The following is a 22,635-nucleotide window of genomic DNA, read 5'->3' on the forward strand; positions in this document are numbered from 1 at the left end:
TAATGGAGTACTACTCAGCTATTAAAAATGATCACATTGAGATATTTATAAGCAAATGGATGCAACTTGAGGCCATATTTCTAAGTGAAATAAATCATGTGAAGATACTGTATTGTCTCTGTAGTGTAAGAAATGGTAAGAGTACATAAAATACAAAATCCTCTATAAATACTGTGAAAGGGTAAGAAACTGCTCTCAAAGGGAAAAATATAATATCTCAGGGAAAAGGAGGGAAAAAAAGAAAAAATATCTAAATCTGCATAAACACACTTAGGATAGCTAAGATGATTGTGCTAAAAATTCTATTAGTTATTGGAACAAAACAGTTAAAATTCATAGGATTGGAACAATTTTGCATGTTTGTGTCTGGTGATCTGAGGAATTCTTTTGAAGATCAATATGTAAAATAACAACCTTAGTTATGTTCTACCACCTTGTTTTGAAGGTCTGTATCATTATTTTGGGCTCTGTGTTAAATTGTTATTTGTCTTTTTTGTTTCTTGTTTTTCTACTAATTTGCTTTATTTTGTTTTGCCTTCTAATATAGAAAGGATGAAGCCAGCATGGTGGCTCACGCCTATAATCCCAGCACTCGAGAGGCTGAGGCAGGAGGATCATTGTGAGTTTGAGACTAGCCTAGACTACAAAGTGAGCTCAAGGCCAGCCTGAACTGCAGAGAGATACCTTGTCTCAAAAAGACAAAAAAAAAAAAAAAAAAAAAAAAACAGGATAGGTGTACATGTAGAAGCTTATAAATGGTTTATGAGAATCTATTGTATTATGCATTATAATTTTAAATGAACAGCTATTTTGAAGACAAAGAGACATTATGGTATCCATTGCTGATTTCCTATCATCAAGCTGTGAAATCCAGCAATGCTTTTATTCTGTGTTCAGAGTGGTTTTAGTTTGTTTTATGTTATTTTATTTCAATATACATGAAGGTATGGCCAGCTATCTTGAAGAGAACAAGAATGTTACGTAGCCTTTGTTCATTTTCCTATTGTCTGATTTTGAAGGTGTATAATGCCTTCATCACTCTGTTCTGATCAGTTTTATAATATTTTGTGTTGTATGAATTCACTGCGTGTGAAGATATAGACAACTGTTTGGAAGAAAACGAGAGTCATTATGATAGCCACTGTAGCTCTCCTGTTGTCTTGCCTTGAATTTTGTGTCACAGTGTTTCCTTCTGATCTGTTTTGTTTTACACTAAAATAAAATAAAAAATAAAGTTTGGGAAAATTCCTAGATTGTCTAGATCATAGGAGTTTTAATTTGTTTTACTGTTTATTTTTGGTATTTTATGTTTCTTTTTAGAACTACCTCCTAAATTTTGTTTTATGGAAAATGATCAGTTTGAGGTTTTTTCTCTAGAAATAAATCTATTTAGACTTTTTCTTTGTAGGTCATTGTTAGTAAACTTTTCTTATAAAATTATTCGCTTCATCCAGGTTTTCAAATTTATTTATAATGAATTGATCAAAATAGCCTTTTTTATGATTTTCTAAAAATTTTCTTAAATGTCTGTAGTTGTTTTCTTTATCATATCTTCATTTATATTTTTGTCATAGTTTATATAATAAACCACTCTAAAGGTAGTTTTCTTTGTTTAGAATTCTGTAAAACAGGAATTTGGATTGGTCTCATATAGGAAATGCCACTCCTTAGGGTATCATCTGAGGTCATTCTTGGGGCCCCATTCAGCCTTTATATATCAGTTTTTTCTTTGTATTTGAAGCCTCTGTTTATCATCTCCTTACTGCTTATTAGATCTCTACCTATGATTGGTCCAAAATCCTGTACCACACATTTTAGGCTTTTAGTTACACCAACATTCTACTTCTTGGTGCAGTTTTGCTAATTCATATGTGTCTAAGAATCTGAGATTCTCTGATTTGTTCAAGTCCAGTTTTCCATAGTAGTTAACTAATAATCTCTTGGAGTTTAGTGGTGTCTATTGCGATTCTCCCTTTTTTATTTCTAGTTGCACTGATGTAAATCTTTCTGCATTTTCTTTTGCTTGGATTTGTTTGCTTTGCCATGGTTTGGCTAAAGGATTGTCTGTTTTGTTTTATCTTTAAAAGAACTAGATCTTCAATTCATCAAGACTTTGTATATTTTAGTCTCCATTCCATTTCTATTCTGATCTTTATAGTGTCTTCCTTTCTTCTTGTTTTTTTAGTATCTTAAGGTCCATCATTAGGTAATTTATATGAGCTCACTTTGTTTTTGTAATATGAGCACTGACTGCAACAAAATCCCCTCCCAGGACTGCTTTCATTGTGTCCCATAGATTCTGGTATGTTGTAGTGACATTATCGTTTCACTCTGAGCATTGTTTAATTTCTTTCTTGATTTCTTCTGTGAATCACTGAGTGTTCAGGAGTGTATTATAGCATTTAATGTCCAAGTGTTAGTAAAATTTCTGTGGTTTCTTTTGTGATTAATTTCTAGTTTCTGTGCAGTGTGATTTAATAGTCTACATGGGATGGTTTCAATTATTTTTCATTTATTTAAGCAGTCTTTATGAACTAGTGTGTGACTTATTTTGGAGAACATTTCACGTGCCACAGAGAAGAATGCATATTCTGTTCTAGGATGGAACAATGTAGATAGATGTACATTAAGTCCATTTGTTCAAAAGTATGGTTGTGTGCTGGCATTTGTTTTTTGTTTCATCTGTTTGTGAAAACTGGATATTGAGTTTTCCCACTATGATTGTGTTGCTGTTTATTTGATCTTTTATGTCTGGTAGTATTTGTTTTATGAAATTGGATGCACAAATGTTCAGTGCATACATATTTACAGTTGTCATCTTTTCTTCTTGAATTGTTCAACTAAAATGTGATCTTCTTTGCCTCTTCTATTTTAGTCTGAAGTCCACTTTGTCTGAAGATGAGATTATTACTTGTTTCCTTTCACAGTCTTGGTGCATGGAATATTGTTTTTCCTCCTTTGATTTTTAGTCTAAATTTCCTTTTGCTTTAGTTTCTTGAATACAACAAACCATTGGCTTTTGTTTTTTGATCCAGTCTGCCAATCTGTATCTTTTAATTGGGTAGTTGGAGCTATTTACTAAAACATATTGACTTATGTCACTGTGTTCTTCTGTTGTATACTTATTTTTCCCTTTTTCTTTAACTATTTGCTTTGCTTGCAATAATCATTCCATCAGACTTTGTAGCTTTGTTAGTTTAGTTGTCTCTGTCTGGAATATTTCTTGAGTATTTTTTGGAGTGCTGGTCTGGTTTTCATGAATTTCTTAAGGTTTTCTTTGTCCTGGAATGTCCTTATTTCTCCATTGATTTTGAAAGATAATTTTCCAGGATTTGTTAGTCTGGGCTGGAATTTAATTACACTGAAGGCTTAAAACACCTTACCCCAAGCCCTCCCAGTCTTTAAAATGTGAGTTGAAAAGTCTTATGTAATCCTAGTTGGTTTACCTTTAGAGGAGATTTTTTTTTTTTTTTTTTGCTTCTCTCTGACAGCTTTTTTTTTTTTTTTTTGTCCTTTTTGTTTTTATTGGTACCAGGGATTGAACTCATGACTGCCTGCTTGCAAGGCAGGCGCTTATGCCGCTGAGCTAAATCCCCAGCCCCTCTCTGACAGCTTTTAAGAGTCTGTTCTTGTGTTAGACTTGAGATTTTCACTATAATGTGTAGTGCAGAGCATTTTTTTCCATTGCAGTTATTTGGCATTCTATAAGCCTTAGTTACCTATATGTTGAGATATCCCCCCATATTTGGAAAGTTTTCTGCTATGATTTATGTAAACAGATTTTTATTCCATGTGTGCTGTCCTCTAATTTCTAACTCCAGTTAACCTTAGGTTAGTCTACTTACCATCAAGTAGCTAAGGATGAATTTTCCTTGCTCTCATACTGTTTTTAAGGGTTTTTGTAGTATAACACCATATATTTCCATTTTTTCCTTGATTTCTGAAACCCTGTCTCGCATTGGTCATTTCTGCTATTCATATCTTCAATAAAATTTTTTATCACTGGAATTTCAGTTTGTCATCTTTTCATGCAGTCTACTTCTTTGGTAAATTTGTTGTTAATATTTTAAACAGTTTAGGTAAGCTCTTCTGATTTTGTATTTGTTTCTTCCATAATTATATTGATCAGTTTGTTTGTTATATCATCTTTTGCATTATATGTCATTTTGGAGCTCACTGACTTTTTTGATTCCTTGTAAATCATTTTGTGTAGTTCAGCTCTTATTCATTTTCTTTTGATTTATGCCCCTTGGATTTGCTTTGGGACAGTTGGAAGTCTTTGGTGGCATTTTTTTGCCTTATTTTGTTCATACTGATGTTTTTTTCCCCCGTGTTGAAGGTTGAGGTCAAATAGAATGAAGAGAATTTCTTTTTGGTATGAAGATCTCTTTACTTAAGTTGTGTTTTCCAGTGATGTGATCTTGGCTTTATTTATCAAGATATATTCTTTAACACTTAAGCCTGTTCAGTTTAATTGGATTGGACTCTGTCACTTTGGATCATCAGATGACCAGTCAGGAGAGAAACACAAAGGGTTCTTGAGAGACTTTTTATCTGGATGATGTGGACATGAAAAAAAGTTCTAATCCCTTTTGAGTAATGGCACCAAAACTGCTAAGAAGTAAGTGCAACCATAAATGAAAGGTGATGACTTTATTCATGACATCCTCTTTTGAAATTATTTTCCCATTCCAGTGGAATTTTTACATTACAAAAATTAAATAATGGGATATTGTGATTCTGAAAGTGCATTTAAACTTTATATTCTTAGTCATTTAAGGTAGGGTCGTAAATAGAAGAAATTTCTCACGTATACTTCTTCATTGCTAAAAACAGTTTGATCTAAGTCAATTTGTTTTATCATGAGTCTTGTCTTAGCTTTATTTTTCATATGTAATGTGTTCCTGAAAACATTTCTGAAGGTAAATTTCTGAAAATCATTAGTGGGATGGCATAATGTACCCTAGAGACCTATAAGATATAAAATTTCAGATAGGATATGTGTAGTTTCATAACATACCCTACCCTAGCAACTCAATTAGAGGGTAAAAATCTCCCCAGGTTTACAACCCTCTGATCAGTCTTCCTGGTATTAAAAGATAGTTTATAAACGAGCATACAAGAAGTTTTTTTTTTCCTTCTTAATTAGTGAGGGAACCAGTAAAAGCACTTAAAATATTAGAATTCAGTTTCCTTACTCTGGAATTTTAGAAATATTCAGTTTTTATAAAAGCTTATTTATCTCTATGTCAATAAGAACCAAGCTCCTTTAATTTGAGATTTGGCAGGGGTAAGAGGTACCAGAGATTAAACTCACAACCTTGTGTTTGCCAGGCAGGTTCTTGTGTCACTGAGCTATATCCCCGGCCCTTAATTTGAGATTTTATACCATAATTTATGAACAAATTTTGTAATAAATACTTTTCACATAATTTATTCAAATACTACTGAATACCTATTATGGATTATGGTGTGTATAGAAAGGTCCACAAACACATACTCAGACACCATATATACATTTTTATCCAATGTTTGTCATGTAGTATTACCCAAGAGTGTTGGAAAGATGAACAATAGATAGACAGACCAAAGGACTTCTTCTCAAGAAACATAAAATGCAGGAAAATAGGGTAAAATTTTATCATCTTATAAATGTCCTTCTTTGGAGTTTCCTTTATCAGCAGCATCCATTCAAACAAGCAAAAATTAACAATCTTTCTCAAATCATATGGATCTTTTCTTCTGTGTATTTCTCATCCCTTCTATATCCTTGGTTTTTACTGTCACTGCTCCATTTGCTTCACCATTTTTTATTTGAATTGTTGATACCATTCATCCTCACATAATGAAAAGTAAGTGCCTTTCTGAATTTCAGATATATAGAGACAGCATACAACTTTTGAGCTACATATTTGGCATAAGAGTACACACAGAAGTACAAATTCTCACTGGGTCTAGTGTCATGAGTTGTTTTCCTTTCCAGTAGGTTTAACATTTTTAGTTGAGTTGAGCTTTAAAAACAAATAGAGAAAGAATTTTTTCCAAGCCTAACAAACCAGATTCTTTGTCATCTCACACCCAAAAGATAATATAGATCTCTATTATCATCATTCATCTATTAGAATCTTCAGATGATCAAACTGTAAGGCCTGAGTCCTTCTCATTCTTACTCATGGGAAATAATTTGTTAGCCATAAGTAAACCAACAGCAAAAAGAAAAAAATTAGTAGAGAGGGAAAAATTCTAGAGGAATCCACTTTGGAAGAGACTACCTGGGCATGTACTATGCAGAAGCAGACACTGGTTTATCTTGTTCTGCAAGATCAGTCTCCTGGCATCCATTGGTGACCGTTAAAACATTTATAAAATTTATACAAACATAACATGAACGTATGTCAAAGGTACATTAGCTGATTTATGAGGAACCAGTTGTTTAATGACAAAGCTAACAGTTCTCACAGCTAACACAAGTCCAGGTTATTTCCCATGTTGAAATGCATTTACAAATGAGTGTGAAACTGATCAGTACCCATAGGACAATGTGTTATCTTTTACTGAATAAAATTCACGTGTCATAGCAGAAGTTTTCTACAATTTACAGAATTGTAAAATAGCTTAACAACAGTGATAAGTGCAGGTCCCTATAGAGTCAGATAACCCAGAAGGGACCTTTGACAGGACAGTGACTTTTTTTTTTTTTTTGCTATTTACTTCAAAAGTCTTTTACCACAGAACAGTCCAGACAGCCCTAATTTCTTGGACAAGTTAGATACAAGTCACCCAGCCTTCCAGCTGGAACTTTCTAGGTTAATAGAACAAATATTGGGGGGAAGTTTATCCTCACTGCCTGCCTCACTAGCTGAGTGAAGCTTCTCTTACTGCCTCATTGTCCCGCACGTGTCCTGTGACCTATCCTTCAGATGATCTCAAAGCCCATTTCACAAGCATAGACATTGAGTTTGGTGAAGGGAGAAAGTCTAACTTGGCAAAGCACTGTCTGTTGAAATCAGTTTCCAGAGTGACATGGTAACCTCTGATTCCAGCAGAACCCTCCAAAGTGGCACATGCTCACACAGCCAAAAACTTAGAACAGGGAGCGTCTCACTGGCTTGGCTGAGAGCAAGCTTTGTCCCCTATCCAAAATATCAGTCCCACTGTTGAACAGGTGGAAGTCAGCACCTGAGGTGGTAATGACTGAGGTCTGTTTGAGAGATGCAGTTTAGGAGGACAAATGTGTGACATACAAAAGGCTAGTTATACAACAGTAAAATCGCTACAAGATAATAGAGTATGAATAGTTAATACATTGTGTATTGTTAACTTCTAAGTAGTTGCTCAGATTACAAGATGTAGGCATGAAAAATTGATCAAATGATATAAGCACAAACTTTCCAATGAACTAAGAGAAATTAGTAGTGTAACTCTCTTAACTATCTTAACTAACCTTTTTCTCTTTCACTCTTTCCCCCAACCCACTTTCTCTTTCCTTTTGAACAGTTTCTTTCCTCATCTCATTCTGAAATTTTGTATCATTCTTTTTATTGTTTTTTCTCTTTCAAGTAAAAAAGTAAAATTACTAGGTTGAGGATCACTTAAAATTATAAAGTGTAAGGAAACCAACATGTATTGTGCTGTTGCATTTGGCATATTGCCTTATTTAATTGTACATTGTGTTGTTGTCTATCAGCAGTTTTGCTGGATCTCATTCTATATTTTACTAAACTAAGATTCCAAAAGGAAGTTCAGGATTTTTGAGTCATTCTATTAACCACAGAAAAAGTTAAGATTTTTTTGAGGTTAGTTGGTTAAGATAGGTTGGTTCTTGGCATTGCTTTTAGATAAGACTTCATTCCTAAATTTAGTGGAAGGTTGTAGTTCGCGGGGGAGGGGGAGGGATTTAAATGTCTTTTGATATTAATTATGCCAAAGTCCTTTTTATTTTGACCTTTGTTACTTTACCATATGCTTTATTAATCATTAGGCATTAGATTGATCTTTAGGATGCTTCACAGAACAGAAATAATAGCATCAAAGCTTCAAACAGATGCAAATGTATAAAACAACTGCTCCATTTAGCTGTTCATTTTATTAACACCTTTCATTTTAGTAACCTTCTCATTTGACACTCAGTTCTTCTCAGGAAGAACAACTGATATATCTTTCTTGACTTCACCACATTTAAACAAAATTTAGAAGCAGTAAATCTCACAAAACAAAACTAAAAACACCTCGCATTTTGCCAGATCACTGTGGTTCTTGTAACTTAGAATAACTGACTTACAACTGGTCGAATGTGGTTATACAACAAGGCAAGCACCTGCTCTCTTAAGTCTGCTTCTCTTCTGCTTGAGTTTTATTTGTGTCACTTGTCCAAGAATAGGCCCTATCCACTAGAATGATTTGGCTTAGCTCATTGCTGTTTGAGGAAGCTGAGGACCATTGAAAGGCAGTGTTGTATCCTGCTTTTAAACCTCTTCATTTTCTTCTTATTGCTACATAAATTACAAAAGTTGAAATTATATAAAATGATGTGTTTGCATCTGAATTTTGGTTATCCTTTGGGCTAGTATTTATCACTTCACCCCCAGGAGGAGCTACCTTCTCCTTTGGAAGACAGCGAAAAGCTACTCCATTATCTCTTCCACAATTACTTTATTTTATACACTGGAAAACTGTGCAGAGTGACTACTGTGACTTTTGCCCAGCTCTAATACTTAACTTCTTTTGTCAGGAAGTGAACTGATGCTGGCTTCTCTTTGTCTTATTCCAAGTTGAGGCATGAGATTTTCCCTGCGTTAGAAGGTTGTTGAGACCTGAAGCCTGGGAAGGTAAGATGCCAGCATGAATACTGTGCATTTAAAACTGTTTCTGACTCGGGTCTTGATGAACCTTTAAAGTTTTACCAAAACTTTTACAGGGAAACATCTCTGCAGTTGGAAGGTTCACCTACATATTATTATACTATTTAAATAGAATTTTATATTTACTAAAAATATTTTAAAACTTATATATACTAATTTTATTTATACTTTGTATATAAAATGTGTATATTTTGTACACCAAGAATTATAATGTAATAGGCCATTAAAATATATGTATATTTTATTTGTAGTTATATTTTTAAAAAATAGGCACCACATTTTTTAATAGTTTAAGCTTTTTCCTCCCTGTTGAGGCAGACAAAATAGGGAAAAGAGAGACTTGAGTCTGTTAATATAAAAAGAGAACAACATAAAAAAACTAAATCATAAAATTTTGCTTCAGTACTCTAACTAACCTTACAGCATTGTGTGAGTATTTCTCCCAAAAGTGTCTGCAGGCATACTGGCAAGTGCATGCATTCTAAATGAAGGTCATGTTTCATACCACTGTAGCTTACTTTTTTTTTTTTTTGGTACCAGGGCTTGAACTCATGACCTGTGCCAGTGAGCTAAATCCCCACCTCAACTGTAGCTTACTTTTTGTCACTTGCTTGAAGTGCTTCTTTCCTCCACTTTACTTTAGCAAGGTTCAATTTTTAAAAAAGTGTTTCAAACGTTCATAGTGACTTACACTAAAAACTTATAATCTTTCACAATAGAACCATAAATAATAAACTTAGCTAATGACAAATATATATTATTTTCTATGAAGACTTTGGTCACTGGTACTCAGATACAGTCTTCATTTCAGTATATGAAGTATCAGGGTAACAGTAAATACTGAAAGTCTACTCTTGCTTTTTAACTGTACTTAGATTAATAAATTTGAAGTACTCATAATTATCAGTTTCTTGTGGTGCTAATATCTTAATAACATTAAAATTTTGGTTGAGCTAGTAAAATATTGTTCACAAAAAAGATTGAATATTAGGTAAATCTCTAGATATTAAGAATTGACTAAATTTCCATTTAACGCACTAGCTAATGAAAAAGGCAAAGGCTGTGAGACAGTCTTCCTGCATTCTTGAGATATGAAAATCTGGTAAGAATATGCTAGATTTTGGCTATATGAGTGTATTATTATATGGCCCTGGACTATTAAAGGGATCCAAAGCCATGCTGTCAGTTTATTTTTGTTAATACTTTTTTTTTTCCTTTTTCCTTTTTATCGGTACCAGGGATCGAACTCACGACTGCCTGCTTACAAGGCAGGTGCTTATGCCGCTGAGCTAAATCCCCAGCCCCTATTTTCAGTAATACTTCTAACAATTTTATTTCTCCCATTTTTTGTGAGTTTCATATGGAACTTTGATTGTCATAGAATATGGTCATGTTGAAGTCAGATTTTACATATGACAGTATTAGAATTTTTCTATTCAGGATACACCAGCCCAAGTGTTAGGGAGCCTCTGTTTGGTTAGGGAGTTCTTTAACAATGATATAAACTTTGTTTCTTATTTTTGAGAAATGTATAATAATGTTAGCACATTTATTGATCACCATGCTCTCAGATTCTCCTAACTATAATTTTCCTTAGGCAGTTTATCCTCTATAGTCCAATATAAGATGTAAACATGGCTACTTAATTTGCAGAAATACTTAATTTCATTTTCATTTGTAGAGTGTGACTCACTATATTTAGACATTTAGACATTGTGTAATGGATTCTGGTAAAAACCCTATGAAATAGTCAGGACAGGTATTGTTTTGATTTTACAGAGTGTTAGAGAATTTAAGATCACATAGTCCATAAGCATGAAGAACCAGTTTTTTTTCTAGCTCATGGTTCAGTGTTCCTTCTTGATGCTAAGTGGCACTTCTTTCGTATGATTCAGTCGGTTCTTTCATTCATGCTAAAGGTTGTGGCCACTTACTTTGAACACTGAATAATCTTATGATTTTATTTTATGTCCAGTGTATTAAGTATCTCTTGTTTAGGGTCAGATCATTGATGGTTTCCATCTGGAAAACCAATATATCATCTGGATTTTGAGTTTTGGAAGTTTTTTAAAAATCCAATTAAACATATATATCTATTCCATATTAATCTTCAGTTCCAGGAAAACATGTGTTACTCCTTAGTGCTTGGTTTTGACCTTATTGAATGGCACGAGTGGTTGCTTCTTGGCTGTCTGTGCAGAAATAATGCCCAGAAAGAGTTTGGCAAGAGAATATTCACATAAAGACAAAAACCACTTAGCTCTGTGTAAATGCTGGTACAACACTTGACTTTTCTGTTTTGCTTCAGCTAGTAATACCTTCTTTACATCCTTATTAAACTGTAATGGAATTATGTTTGCCTGAAATTTGGTACTTGTAACTAAGAATAAAATTTTCATAAATGAGCTAAAACTTTAAAATAAAAGTAGACTCCTTATACACAGTAACTGATAGGCAGTGTTCACTTTTTATATGATAAATAACTGGAAGTTTACAATTCACTTTTAGATTAGCTAATCCTACTTCTTGAATACAGCATGTCTAAATCTACCTCCCTTTATTTAAATTTGGATTTAACTAAACAGTAACAAGATGTTATCTCTTGAGTTTGCTGTACTTAAAGTTATCACCAGGAATTTACTTTCCCTATAAAAGCATATTTTTGCTCCTGCTCTGACAGTAGAAACTTGCTATATATGTTCTTTTTTCTGTTTGCTTAATCTTGATCTGACCACTAAACTTATATAGGAAGCATTCCTATTTCCTTTAACCTCAAAGTATTGTCTAGACAAAACATTTATATAAGTTTGTATATTTTCTTTAACATTTAATCTTACCTAAACTTGAATAGCCTTAATGAAAAAACATGAATAATGTGTTTATAGATTTTTATTTGGAGGGGGAAGCATTTTTTTCTTTCTTTTATGTAATACTGAGGATTGAACCAGGGCTGTTTGCACTGAGTTACATCCCCAGCCTCCCATTTTAAAACACATTTGCAATATATAATGAATACATTCATTGTAAGGCCCAAACCTTTTTAATTTTTTGAGACAGGGTCTCATGAAGTCACTAAACTGCCCAGGCTGGGCTCAGACTTGCAATCCTCCTGCCTCAGCCCTACAGGCCTATGGCACCACATCTGACTTATTTGAAACTTTTTTGAGTGTCTTTGGTGCTCAAAATTTCAAGAGGCGTTCTCACATGACTGTGAAGAACTGGAGTAGAGGGGAGAGACAGAGAGCTCTGTTATGAGCACATGAGTGTCAGACTAAGGCTTTTGTGGCAAAATAGCACCATAACTGTGCTGTCAGTGATGTTTATGTCTGTGCTAGATTGTTGCAAAATTTGAGATCAGGAAAACCAAAGGGGTAACAGAAGGATTTTATTACTTCTAGATGCACACTGGCTCAGCTGGCACTTTTGTGTATCCAAATGGCTGAGTGTTGAACAAAGGACAGTCTCTAGTTTTATATATTTGGTCAAGGGGGTTGGTCTTTGATACAGAACATTTGTGCTGGCAGGAGAATGAAGGCAGTTTGTCAAGCTGTGACAGTTTTATATTTTAGTGGCCTTGCCCAGGCATAACAGAATGTTATGGAAACAGGAGGATATAAAATTTTACTTATAAGGACAAAAGTTGCTGCTTTTCTCTGAATTAGAACAAAGAACAACAGCTGTAGGGAGAAGGAAGTTGGGAAATTTTACTTTTTCTTTGAAGCCCTGCTTCATTCCTCCTTTGATGCTTTCTATAAATGAGTGTTAACAGAGACCATCACTACTATTATCATTTACCATTATATCATGTTAATGGCTCCCTATTGGACAGAGAGAGAATTATAAGAAAAAGTAAAAGAAACTCAGTATCATAGCAGCTCCATGTTGATTCTCAAGCTTCAGCCATGTATGGGCCAATTAGCTTCTAGTGACCGGAGTAGGGTTGTTGTTTCTTCAGACTTCAGCACTGTGTAGACTAATCAGATTCTGGGGTGACCATAGCAGAGATGTCTTTTTCGTTGGTGGCTCAGTCTCACCATAGGATGAGCTGGATCAGATGGTCTGAATCCTGTTGGATGGTAAGCTGTCTTAGGCTGCCAGCTTTAGCCAACTGTGATAGATCCAAGGCAAAACTGCTGCAACTTTAACAGCAGTAGGACAGACAAGATTACAATGTGGGGCTTGTCCCATATGGGTTCCAAGGTGGACGGATTCTGTTTCTTTACCCAAACAGCATCCTGAAGCTTAAAGATATGTATCATGTCTGCCAGACTTCTGGGTATCTTTCTCTTGTACACAGCCATGGATATTTTGCATGGCTATCCCTAAAGCTTGTATCTGTCTCCTCAGGGACAATTCTCCTAGTTTACAGAAGTTACCTTTAATTTAACCTCTGACTGGGGGTGGCTGGCAAAATAGAATTTCATAAGAGGAGTGCAGTTTGTTTGGTAGGGGCACACCAGCCTTGGAGGACCATGGACAGAATCTGATTCCATCTCAGATAGGTCTCTTGGCAAAATTTCTTCAGAGTTGCTTGTGTCTGTTCATGTGCTCTACCTTTCTTGAACTCTGTAGCCATATGTAATTTCCATTTTATTTTTAACATCTGTGTGAGCTGCTGGACTATCTCAGCCACACACACCAGCTTATTGTCTGACCCCAAAGTTAGGGGTATCCTAAATCTTGGGATAATGTCTCTTAACAGCATCTTTGTCACCTCTTGTGCCTTTTTTATTTGGGTGGGGGGGGGGGCTCTACCTATCGGGAAGGTACAGACAAGCACCAACATAGATTTATAACCTCCTGCTCAAGGCCGTTTTAGCAAAGCCCATAAACAAATTTTCACATGGAGTAACACCTGTTTCCTGGATTCTGTGGGGGTGAGTGGGCTCTCGTCTAAGGTTTTCTGGGCACAGGCTAGGCATTGTTCACAAACAGCTTGTGTGAGGGCAATGAGTTGCAGCATATAAAAATGGCAGCCTAACAGCTTCTCTAGTGCTGTTTTTCCCATGTGAGAACTTGGTGGAATTGTCTCACAACCCTGGAGGACCATCAATTCAGGAATGGCCAGTTTCCTGTAAGAATTTCCACCATCCTTCCTTGATATAATACCAGAATCTCGAGCAAACCAAGCTTTTTCATTTGGAGAGTAGTTTGGGATCTGCAGTAGAGATAGCTCGAGGATGAGGGATATGGCCAACGCCCCCTTTTCAGGCTGGGGATGGAGGCTTCCATATCAGCCCATCTCACTTCTCTGTCTGCTTTTCATTTCCTCTGACTTTTAGTCTTTTAGTCTATTGGTGCCCCCTGCAGTGTACAACAGCCACTTTCTTTGGGGCCCATACTGCATCTAATAACTGTAAACTTTTCTCCTTGTATTTCCTTTTCTCCCAACAGTCAGAATCCCTCTTTCCTTGTACATAGCCCCATGTACAGGTAATATTATAAAAGCATATTTGGAATCAGTGTAGATGTCAGCTTTCTTGTCTTTGACTAGTAAAAGGGCCCTTATCAAGGCTCTTGGCTAGTTCCAGTGGGCAGAGGCTGGGCCTCTACTGGAGTCCAATGTCATTACTGCTTATCCTCCCTATCGGATCCCTTCTAGCACAAAACTACTTCCATCTGTGAAATATTCACCATCTGAGTCTTAGAGAGGGCAATCTGTGAGATCTCTCCAGCTCAAGAATATTTAGTCTACAATATCCACATAGTTATCAAGGAGAGCTCTCAGTTTGACTGGGAGCAAACTAGCTGCACTGTTAGTAGGAATTTTCATATACAAGCCCTGATATCTAGTCATAAATGGATTTGACAACCAATGATGCCTCCTTTGGTTCATTAAGATTATAACCTAGTGTAGTACTCAAATGGTCCATTGTTGTCCCAGAGCTAGCTTGTTTGCCTCCTGCATGAGCAGGATAGTAGCAGCAAGTGCCTTGAAGCATGGAGGCCATCCTAGGCCCCAGAGTATAATTGTTTTGACAAGTATGCCACCAGGCAATGCCAGGATCCCATGACTTGGATTAAGACCCTCCTGGCCATTGCCTTTTGTTCATGGACATACAGAAGAAAGGCTTGTTAGTTATATCTGGCAGTTCTAAGTCTGGGGCCCCTGTTGTCTTTTTGATTTGTTTAAATACTTTCTCCTGGTCAGCTTCTCAGAGTAAAGGCTCCTTTTATCCCCTCTTTGTGACTTCATATAGGGGTTCAGCTTATGGCTGAGAAATTTGGGATCCAGATATGATAGAATCCTGCTGTCCCCAACAATTCTCTTATCTGGCTTCAGGTGGTTAGAATTGGGAAGGAATAGACAGCCTATTCCATTCAGTGTCCTCTTGGCACTCTTCTTGTGTCAATGAAACCTAAATATCTGACCTCTTGGCAGATTTGTGCCTTTCTTCTTGGATACCTTATAACGTGCCTCCAAAGTAAATAAAGGTCTTTAGTTCTTGATAACAATCTTCTTGAGTTGGGGCTGCCAAAAGGAATTCATCTACTTACTGCAGTTGTGCTCTGGTGTGATGAAAACTTTGAGCTCATTGGCCAGTGCCTCTCTAAAGATTGTAGGAGAGGTTTTGAAGCCTTAGGGAAGCCTAGTTCAGGTTAACTCTTGTTTTATGTCTGCGACAGGATCCTCCCATTGAAATGCAAAGACAGGCTGATTGACTGGTATATTGTATAGACAGAAAAAGGCATCTTTTAAATCTAAGCAAGTAAACCAGGACGCACTTGTTGGAATAAGTCCCATCAGTGCATACAGACTTGATAACACTGGGTGAATGGTCTCAGTGGTCTGATTTACAACATACAAATCCTACAGTGGCCTATATTTATGTATCCCAAGCTTACATATTGGCAGAAGTGGGATGTTCAAGATGACTGGCATCTAGTCAAAATTTCATGTTTCAAGAGTAAATGTCCTTGAATGTCCTGTATAGCTTCCAGGGGGAGGCATATTGGTGTACTCTGAAGTGGAGTTGCCCCAGGCTTTAATTCCATTATCACTGGTATCTGATTTATAGCTAGTTTTGGTGGGTTATCTTCAGTCCATAACCCAGGAATCTTGTGTGACCGTCCAAGTAGTTCATCTGTTTGTCTTTTGTGGCTTGTATAATACAGTCTCCAGTTTTCTGCTTATGCGATGGTAAGGGTTAACATAGTATGTTTTGGTCTGGCCAGCTTAGAGTTACATTGCGTTATGGCCCTATAATTGGGGTCTTTAGCTTTTGGAGCAGGTCTCTCCCAAACAAGGGAACCAGGAAGTTTGGAAGGCACAGGAACTCGTGTTGGACTTCTCATGTCCCTATGATGTATCTCTTTTAGTCAACAGAAGGGCCTCTTTTCTGAAACCCAAGTGGTTCCAACTTGGTCACATTTTTTTGGATGGCAGTCCAATGGATTGTGTCATTACTTAGTGCTCAGCTCCATAATTACCATAAAGTTCATAAATTGGTCCTGTACATTCACTGTGACCATGGGCTCCTGGTGGCCTAAGCAGATGGAGCCCAGTCTAGCTTAGTCCTCATAACGTAGTTTCTGCCTGTTCAATAAGGTTGGCCTCTGAGTCCTCCTGGAGTAGTAGCCGTTAGCAGATGACTTTCTAGTTTTATAATTTTGTCATTTCTATCATCATTTTCTGGGCACTCATTTTTCCAGTGTCCATGTTTTTTACATCACACACATTGATCCCAGTTGATTCCTACCTTTGGTCAACTGGAAAATCTTGACCTGGTTTGGCTTTCATTCTGCCCACATCCATATCCCAAAACCCCTTAGTGGTTTTTGTCTTTTTCCCTGTGAGTAGAGCTGCCAACAGATCTGATTGGGGTTTTGGGGGGGGGAGGGTATTTAGTTTAGCTTTGACCCTCATTTGGCCTCCTGGTCATGATTTACATACAATTTGGTGGCCACCTCCAAAAGCTGGGTCATGTTCATGTAAGTAAAACCCTCCAGTCTTTGTAGCTGATTTGGGGATTAAGGGAGAGGGGTCTCTACCTCCTCTGACAGCTCTTGTAGGACTGGCTTTTCTTTATTTTTCTGTTTGTTGTCCATGAGCTTCCCAGTAGAGCTGGCTGTCTTTTTTCTTTTGCCATGGGCTTAACTCAGGCTATGAATATCTCCAGACAAGGCTGAAGCCATATGGGTTGAGTTTGAAATATATTCAGCTATGAGTCAATGTAGGGAAGTTGATCCAGGTTCCCTGGTTATTTTGTTTCTTATTATCATCCCATGTACCCAGCCAGGTGTCCCCCTATCAGTCATCCCCTCAGCGGGCCATCCAATGTCAAAGGAGGGTCAATTAACTTTACAAAGAGTTTTAAATAGTGTTAATAATATTACTCTCACACAAATGTATCTCATCTACATAATAACAAAATTTTAAATCAAAATCAATAGATGTTTATATTTTGGGCGATAAAGACCAAGTCAGAGAGGAGAGCTGAGACCTGGGAAGGACTTACTGATAGAGTCAGGGATGTAGCCACGTTAGTCCTGATGGGCAACACAGAGCTTTTAGAAGGAACAGCTTGGGCTCCACCAGACCAACTACACCGCCAGCTTTTTCCTACATATATGAATTTTCCAGTTTTGTCTCTATCGCTATCTTTCTAGCAGGGTAAAACTTTTATCATATGATATCTTTTCATATCCAATATATAAATCTTATAGCCTTATTTATGTATTGTTATTCATCTCACTTAATATAAATTTTTTGGGACAAACTTGGTTGCAGCCACTTAGATTTTAAAGTCTCCCTTCCTTTATTTTCCTCCTTTGGTCTGATTGTTACATTTTAAATTTGACTGGCTGCCTGTAGACTCCTAAGTAACCTTGAATCAGTATTCTTACCTTAAACTTGTAGAGAGCAAAGAACAAGTTAATCCTGTAATTGTAGTTTAAGAATTTACAGTGGTAGCTGGGGATTTAACTCAGTGGCATAAGCACCTGCGCCTGGCAAGTGTGAGATCATGAGTTCGATCCCCCAGCACAAAAACAAAAACCATCGTTGGTAAGAATTTACAGTGAAAAGTGGGCATGGTGGCACATGCCTGTAATCCTAATACTCAGGAGGCTGAGGCAGGAGGATCATTTTGACTTCAAGACCAACCCTGGCTACAAAGTGAGTTCAAAGCCAGCCTGAACTACATAGTAAAACCCTGCCTCAAAAAAGACAGGAAAAAAAAAAAAAAGAAGAATTTACAGGGCAGGAGAAACATTTTAAGTATATTAATTAAACAATGCCAATTTAAACTGGAAGGTAAAGTGCATGGATCAGTTAGCTAAGATTCATAATGTGAGTTTCCCTCAAGGGAAAAAGGCATTGGGCCTCCTTCAGTCTTTTGTGTGTGTGTGGGGGGGGGGGCAGTCCTTGGGGAAATGGAAGATTCTAAATATTGTTTTTAACATCCTTTAATTTTTTCCCAATCTTGGCATGTGTAGCTGGGCCTAATGTTTCTTGGGCCTGATTCTTCATCCCAGCACTGCCACTGGGTCATCTGGCTGCTCAGGAGCTCTTTCAGTCCTAGTCTCTGCCTGGGCAGGCTGCTGCTATCACCCCATTTTATAGGGTGTTGTTTTTCTCCCTCAACACCCAGTGCACTACAGCTAAGCAGTTTTCCTCATGTGTTTACTCCCACCTCTTCCACCTGATGCACCATGGCCCTCCCTGTTCTTGGTTTTTATTTTTGTTTGTTTCCCCTCAACTTGGGTGTCACTGTGGGTCACTCCCACATCTCCTGTGAGCTACTCTTTTCACAGGTCACTCCTGCCTCTCCTGTGAGTTACTTTTACCAGGGGTCATCCCTGCTCCCCTGACTTAAGGTATAGATTTCATCTGACTCCCCATTTAGTACTCTGTACACTCCAGAGATCAGTCTCCTCTTTCATCCTAACTGAATGGGTCTTTATCAAACCTTCCTGCAGGCCTGTAGCATGCTGGTTTAGGATTGTCCTGAATTCTCATGGGTTCGGGTGCACCGGCAGAGAAGTTGCCAAGCTGTGGGAGGGCATATTCCTTCTCCAAACTTAGGTCTCTCCCTGTGGCACAAGAGGCCTCAGTATTCCCACACTTCAGGACCCTCCTCGTGCCACAGGTAAATCCATTGTCTCCAGGCTTTTTATGGTCACCAGAAGTGTAAAATTCAAGAGTTCAGAAAGGCCAATGGGGAACAGGAAATCTTATTTCAAGATTTTTATCTGCATACTGGGGAGGAATAGCCTGGTTGAACAATTCCCTGGTTTCACTATAAAAGTGGATAAAAAGGAGCTCCTTGGGGCTGGGGATATAGCTCAGTGGTAGAGTGCTTATTTGGCACAAAGTCCTAAATTCAACCTCCAGTACCACAAAAACAAAACAAAAACTCCTCCTTCTTGCATGTCTTTGCCACCTTAAAACCACACTTTCCTCTTCCAAGTTCCCAAAGAAGCCCAATTTTGACAACAATAAAAACATCCAAGAAATTTCCAGCATGTGGAGCCTTCTGCCACCAAGAGGAAGGTGCTTCTCCTGAGGCTCCATGCTCTAGTTCACGTCCCCCCCACTCCAGTTCTCAGATCCTCCAGCACTCCTGCAAGGAACTAATGAGATCCCTAGACTTCAGCCTCAGCTGGATCCTTGTGTTGGCACCACGCGAGAGCTTTGAATGCCAGTTCAGGTTCCAGTTCTGCCCGTGCCCCTGGTTAAGGTGGGTAAGGAGTGGAAGTCAGGGATGGGAGGAATCCTCCTTATTTATACTTGATCTATGCTGCCATCTGGTCTTGGGACTGAGGGACTAGAATTTGGCTTTGAGGTCAAGTCTTTCTCCTCTTGGATGTCCAGGACACCTCCATGTGTCCATGTTGCACCAGTCAGTAGGTTTTCTCATGGGTGGCTGCAGGCAGCTAAGATATTAGGTCCGGGTGGAGGGAGCCAGAAGTGAAGAGGGGAGTGGAACAAGTGTGGCCACTGCTCAGGGATGCGTGTGCAGAGGCCTGATGTGCACAGGTGCTGTTCTTAGCTTTTTAGGTGAAAATCTTCCTTGTTGGAAAAACTGCTTTCTGTAGTTTCAGGGTTTTATTGTAGGCTTTAGTTATTTTTTGTAGAGTGGAAACTGAACTCTAGTTTAAAGATTATTTGAAAACTTAATTATTTTAGATGTTATAGAATTTTCAGGCTAAATTTTTTTTAAAATGGCATAAATGTTATAGAATTCTGTTGATTAACAAAAATAATTAAATCATGGTAGAGTTTTATTTTACTTCTTGGTTAGTTTAGAGATAGTTGTAAAGACTAAATTTAGATTCTTTTTATTAGTACATGAAAAGCAGTCCTTTCTCTATTTGTGCAGGTGACTGAAACCACAGCTGTGTTGATTTCCAGGAGTGTGTGTGTGTGTGTGTGTGTGTGTATGTTTCCCCTTGGGAAGTGGGAGGCGTAGGAGAAAAAAACAATTTTCATTTGGTCCTTTTTCTCTTCACATTTGTTTAAAAGATTTACGGAAAAATTGGTACTTTATGTTTAAATTTTAGATAGTTGTGATTTATCCCAGAATATTTTTAGTTTGCCACTTTTACCCTATAGTGAATTTTTCTATTTTTCCCTATCTTTAGTCTGAGAAAAACTCAACTGCTGCTAGGGCCAAACTGACATCCTTTGTGGAAACTACCACCCTACTTGCATCAGATGGAGTGTGGCATAAAAGTTCATAAACTCCTTTCATATGTTTATTTAACTAAAAATGATTATGTGTGCTCTACCTGGTGTTCTTTTCTCCTACTTATATGTAGACAATCAGTCTTTGACATTCTTGTCAAAGGTAGTAATGCATTCACACGTATCTTTCTAAGTCTATATCTTTATTAGTCTAAGGTGAGAGAAATGGAGGCCATAGTTTGAAATACCTAATCTAGAAAAAGGGGTGGAAGAGAATTAATTTAGTGGAACCTAACTCTGTATTCATTAAAACCAGCTTAAAGTATGTGTGTATATACACACACTTTTATTTACACAGAATTGCTGCTAAGGGTAACTTTATAAGTGTGTTCTGTAACTTCTTAGTATATTTTATATATAAAAAATTTATGTTAAAATATTATTTATTGTAAACATAACTATAGAACAGAAATTTATCTGGTACCAGTGTTATTCTTGTATATTTATATCAATCTTTGTATTTTGTTATCCTTTAAACCTGTTAATAGGGGAAAAGGAACAGACTGGTAATACTAAAGGTTAGCGTTCTATGTCATATAGTAAGAGGTTCTCAAAATTTGTTTTTTGTTATTTCTGTGGTGCTGTAGAATTGGACCCAGGAACTTTTGGGTGCTAGGTAAACACTCTACCACTAAGCTACACTCCTAGCCTTGTCATAGAATTCTAAAGAGCTCAAAATAACTGGCTTAGAAATACTTTTGCTTGTGAATGAGATTATAAAACGTATTCTAAGCAAGGAGGTACCAGATTTTAAAACATACTACAAAGTCACAGTATTGAGGCAATGTGGTAGAGCCCCAGGATTAAATGTGTAGATCATTAAAGAGTAGAAATAAATGTTACTTACATAAATTTGACATATGTTCAAGAAGACAATGTTGAAACAATGGGTAAAGGATTATCCAATGGTGGACTTGGAATAACTACTTACTAATTTTGAGGAAAAATACACCTAAATCCAAATACATCAAAATAAATTTTAGACTATTAGAATTACATCATTGAAAATCTAAAGGTAAGCTGGTTGTTATGGTGGTGATACCTGTACTAACCAGGTACTTGAGAAGCCTGAGGGAAAAGGAATACTTGAGCCCAGTTCAGCCAGCATTAAAGTATATCTCAAGACCTTGTCTCAGAAAGAAGAGAACAAAAGATTAGAAGACTGATTACCTTGTAATTTCTCTTGTATTCCCAAGCCATTAGAAAATTTAAAAAGACAATAAACATTAGACTTCATAAACAAATACGGCATGTTTTTTGTAACTACCTCTGCAAGTGTTTTAGAATAGCATGTCTATTCTCTCTTTAGCACTGTGAAACTTAGTCTTCCTTTATACCAGCTAGAAATCTCTTGCTATACACTTTAATTAACAGAACATATATGCATTCTTTATCTGAAATTTCTCCTATAGGTGCATTGAAAATTACACAGGAGCACGTTGTGAAGAGGTTTTTCTCCCAAGCTCCAGCACCCAAACCAAGAGTAACCTGTTTGTAGCTTTTGTGGCAGTGGTTGTTCTGATCACCCTCACCATTGTGGCTCTCTACTTCCTTTGCAGGTAACAACACTGAAACATACTCTCGAAAAGAAAAAAGTAATATGGTACATGAGGTAGTAATTTCACTAAATAATCTGCTCTTTTATATTTGCATGTTCTTCTAGTTTTACTTGCAGGGTTATCTCTTGAATATGAAGATTCTATTAGGTAGGTAAGAAGTCATTTTTAAAGCATTTTAATAAGTCATCAAGTTTGTTATCTGTTATTGTATCTATTATTTAGCTTGACTTTTCTGAACTGCAGTAGTAGATCCACATTCACTATAGTCATTGTGACAACCCCAAATATTTCGCCAAGGTCTATTTTAACTAAGTCTTGAATGTGAAAAAGAAACAACTTATGCAATTACTATAAATGAAAGTTGAAAAAACAATTACTACTTAGGATTTCCTCTTTATCTAGTGTCTGCTAGGCATTGTGTTTGCCACAGTAAATATAATAGTGAACAAGGAAGACATGCTCCCTAACTGTAAAAGAGATGTAAGTCTATTTGGAGAGATGGACAAATAAGCAGGGAGTTAATGTG

General features: G+C 36.9%; 1 protein-coding gene across 4 annotated transcripts in view; it reads left to right on the top strand.

The window, feature by feature from the left end:
• The window catches only part of Nrg4 (neuregulin 4), a 113,977-nt gene that overhangs the window by 64,950 nt on the left and 26,392 nt on the right, over positions 1 to 22,635 (top strand). For all 4 annotated transcript variants that reach the window (XR_010045651.1, XR_010045652.1, XM_063243538.1 and 1 more), the window contains exon 7: positions 21,963 to 22,109. Coding sequence is in view for 2 of the 4 variants with exons in the window: in XM_063243538.1 (XP_063099608.1) it covers positions 21,963 to 22,109 (147 nt within the window). In the remaining 2 variants the exon portion in view is untranslated. The remainder of the gene's footprint in view (positions 1 to 21,962; positions 22,110 to 22,635) is intronic.

Source organism: Cavia porcellus, unplaced genomic scaffold, assembly GCF_034190915.1.
Source record: "Cavia porcellus strain 051 isolate PalLab524CR breed Dunkin Hartley unplaced genomic scaffold, mCavPor4.1 scaffold_38, whole genome shotgun sequence".
Lineage (NCBI taxonomy): Eukaryota > Metazoa > Chordata > Mammalia > Rodentia > Caviidae > Cavia > Cavia porcellus.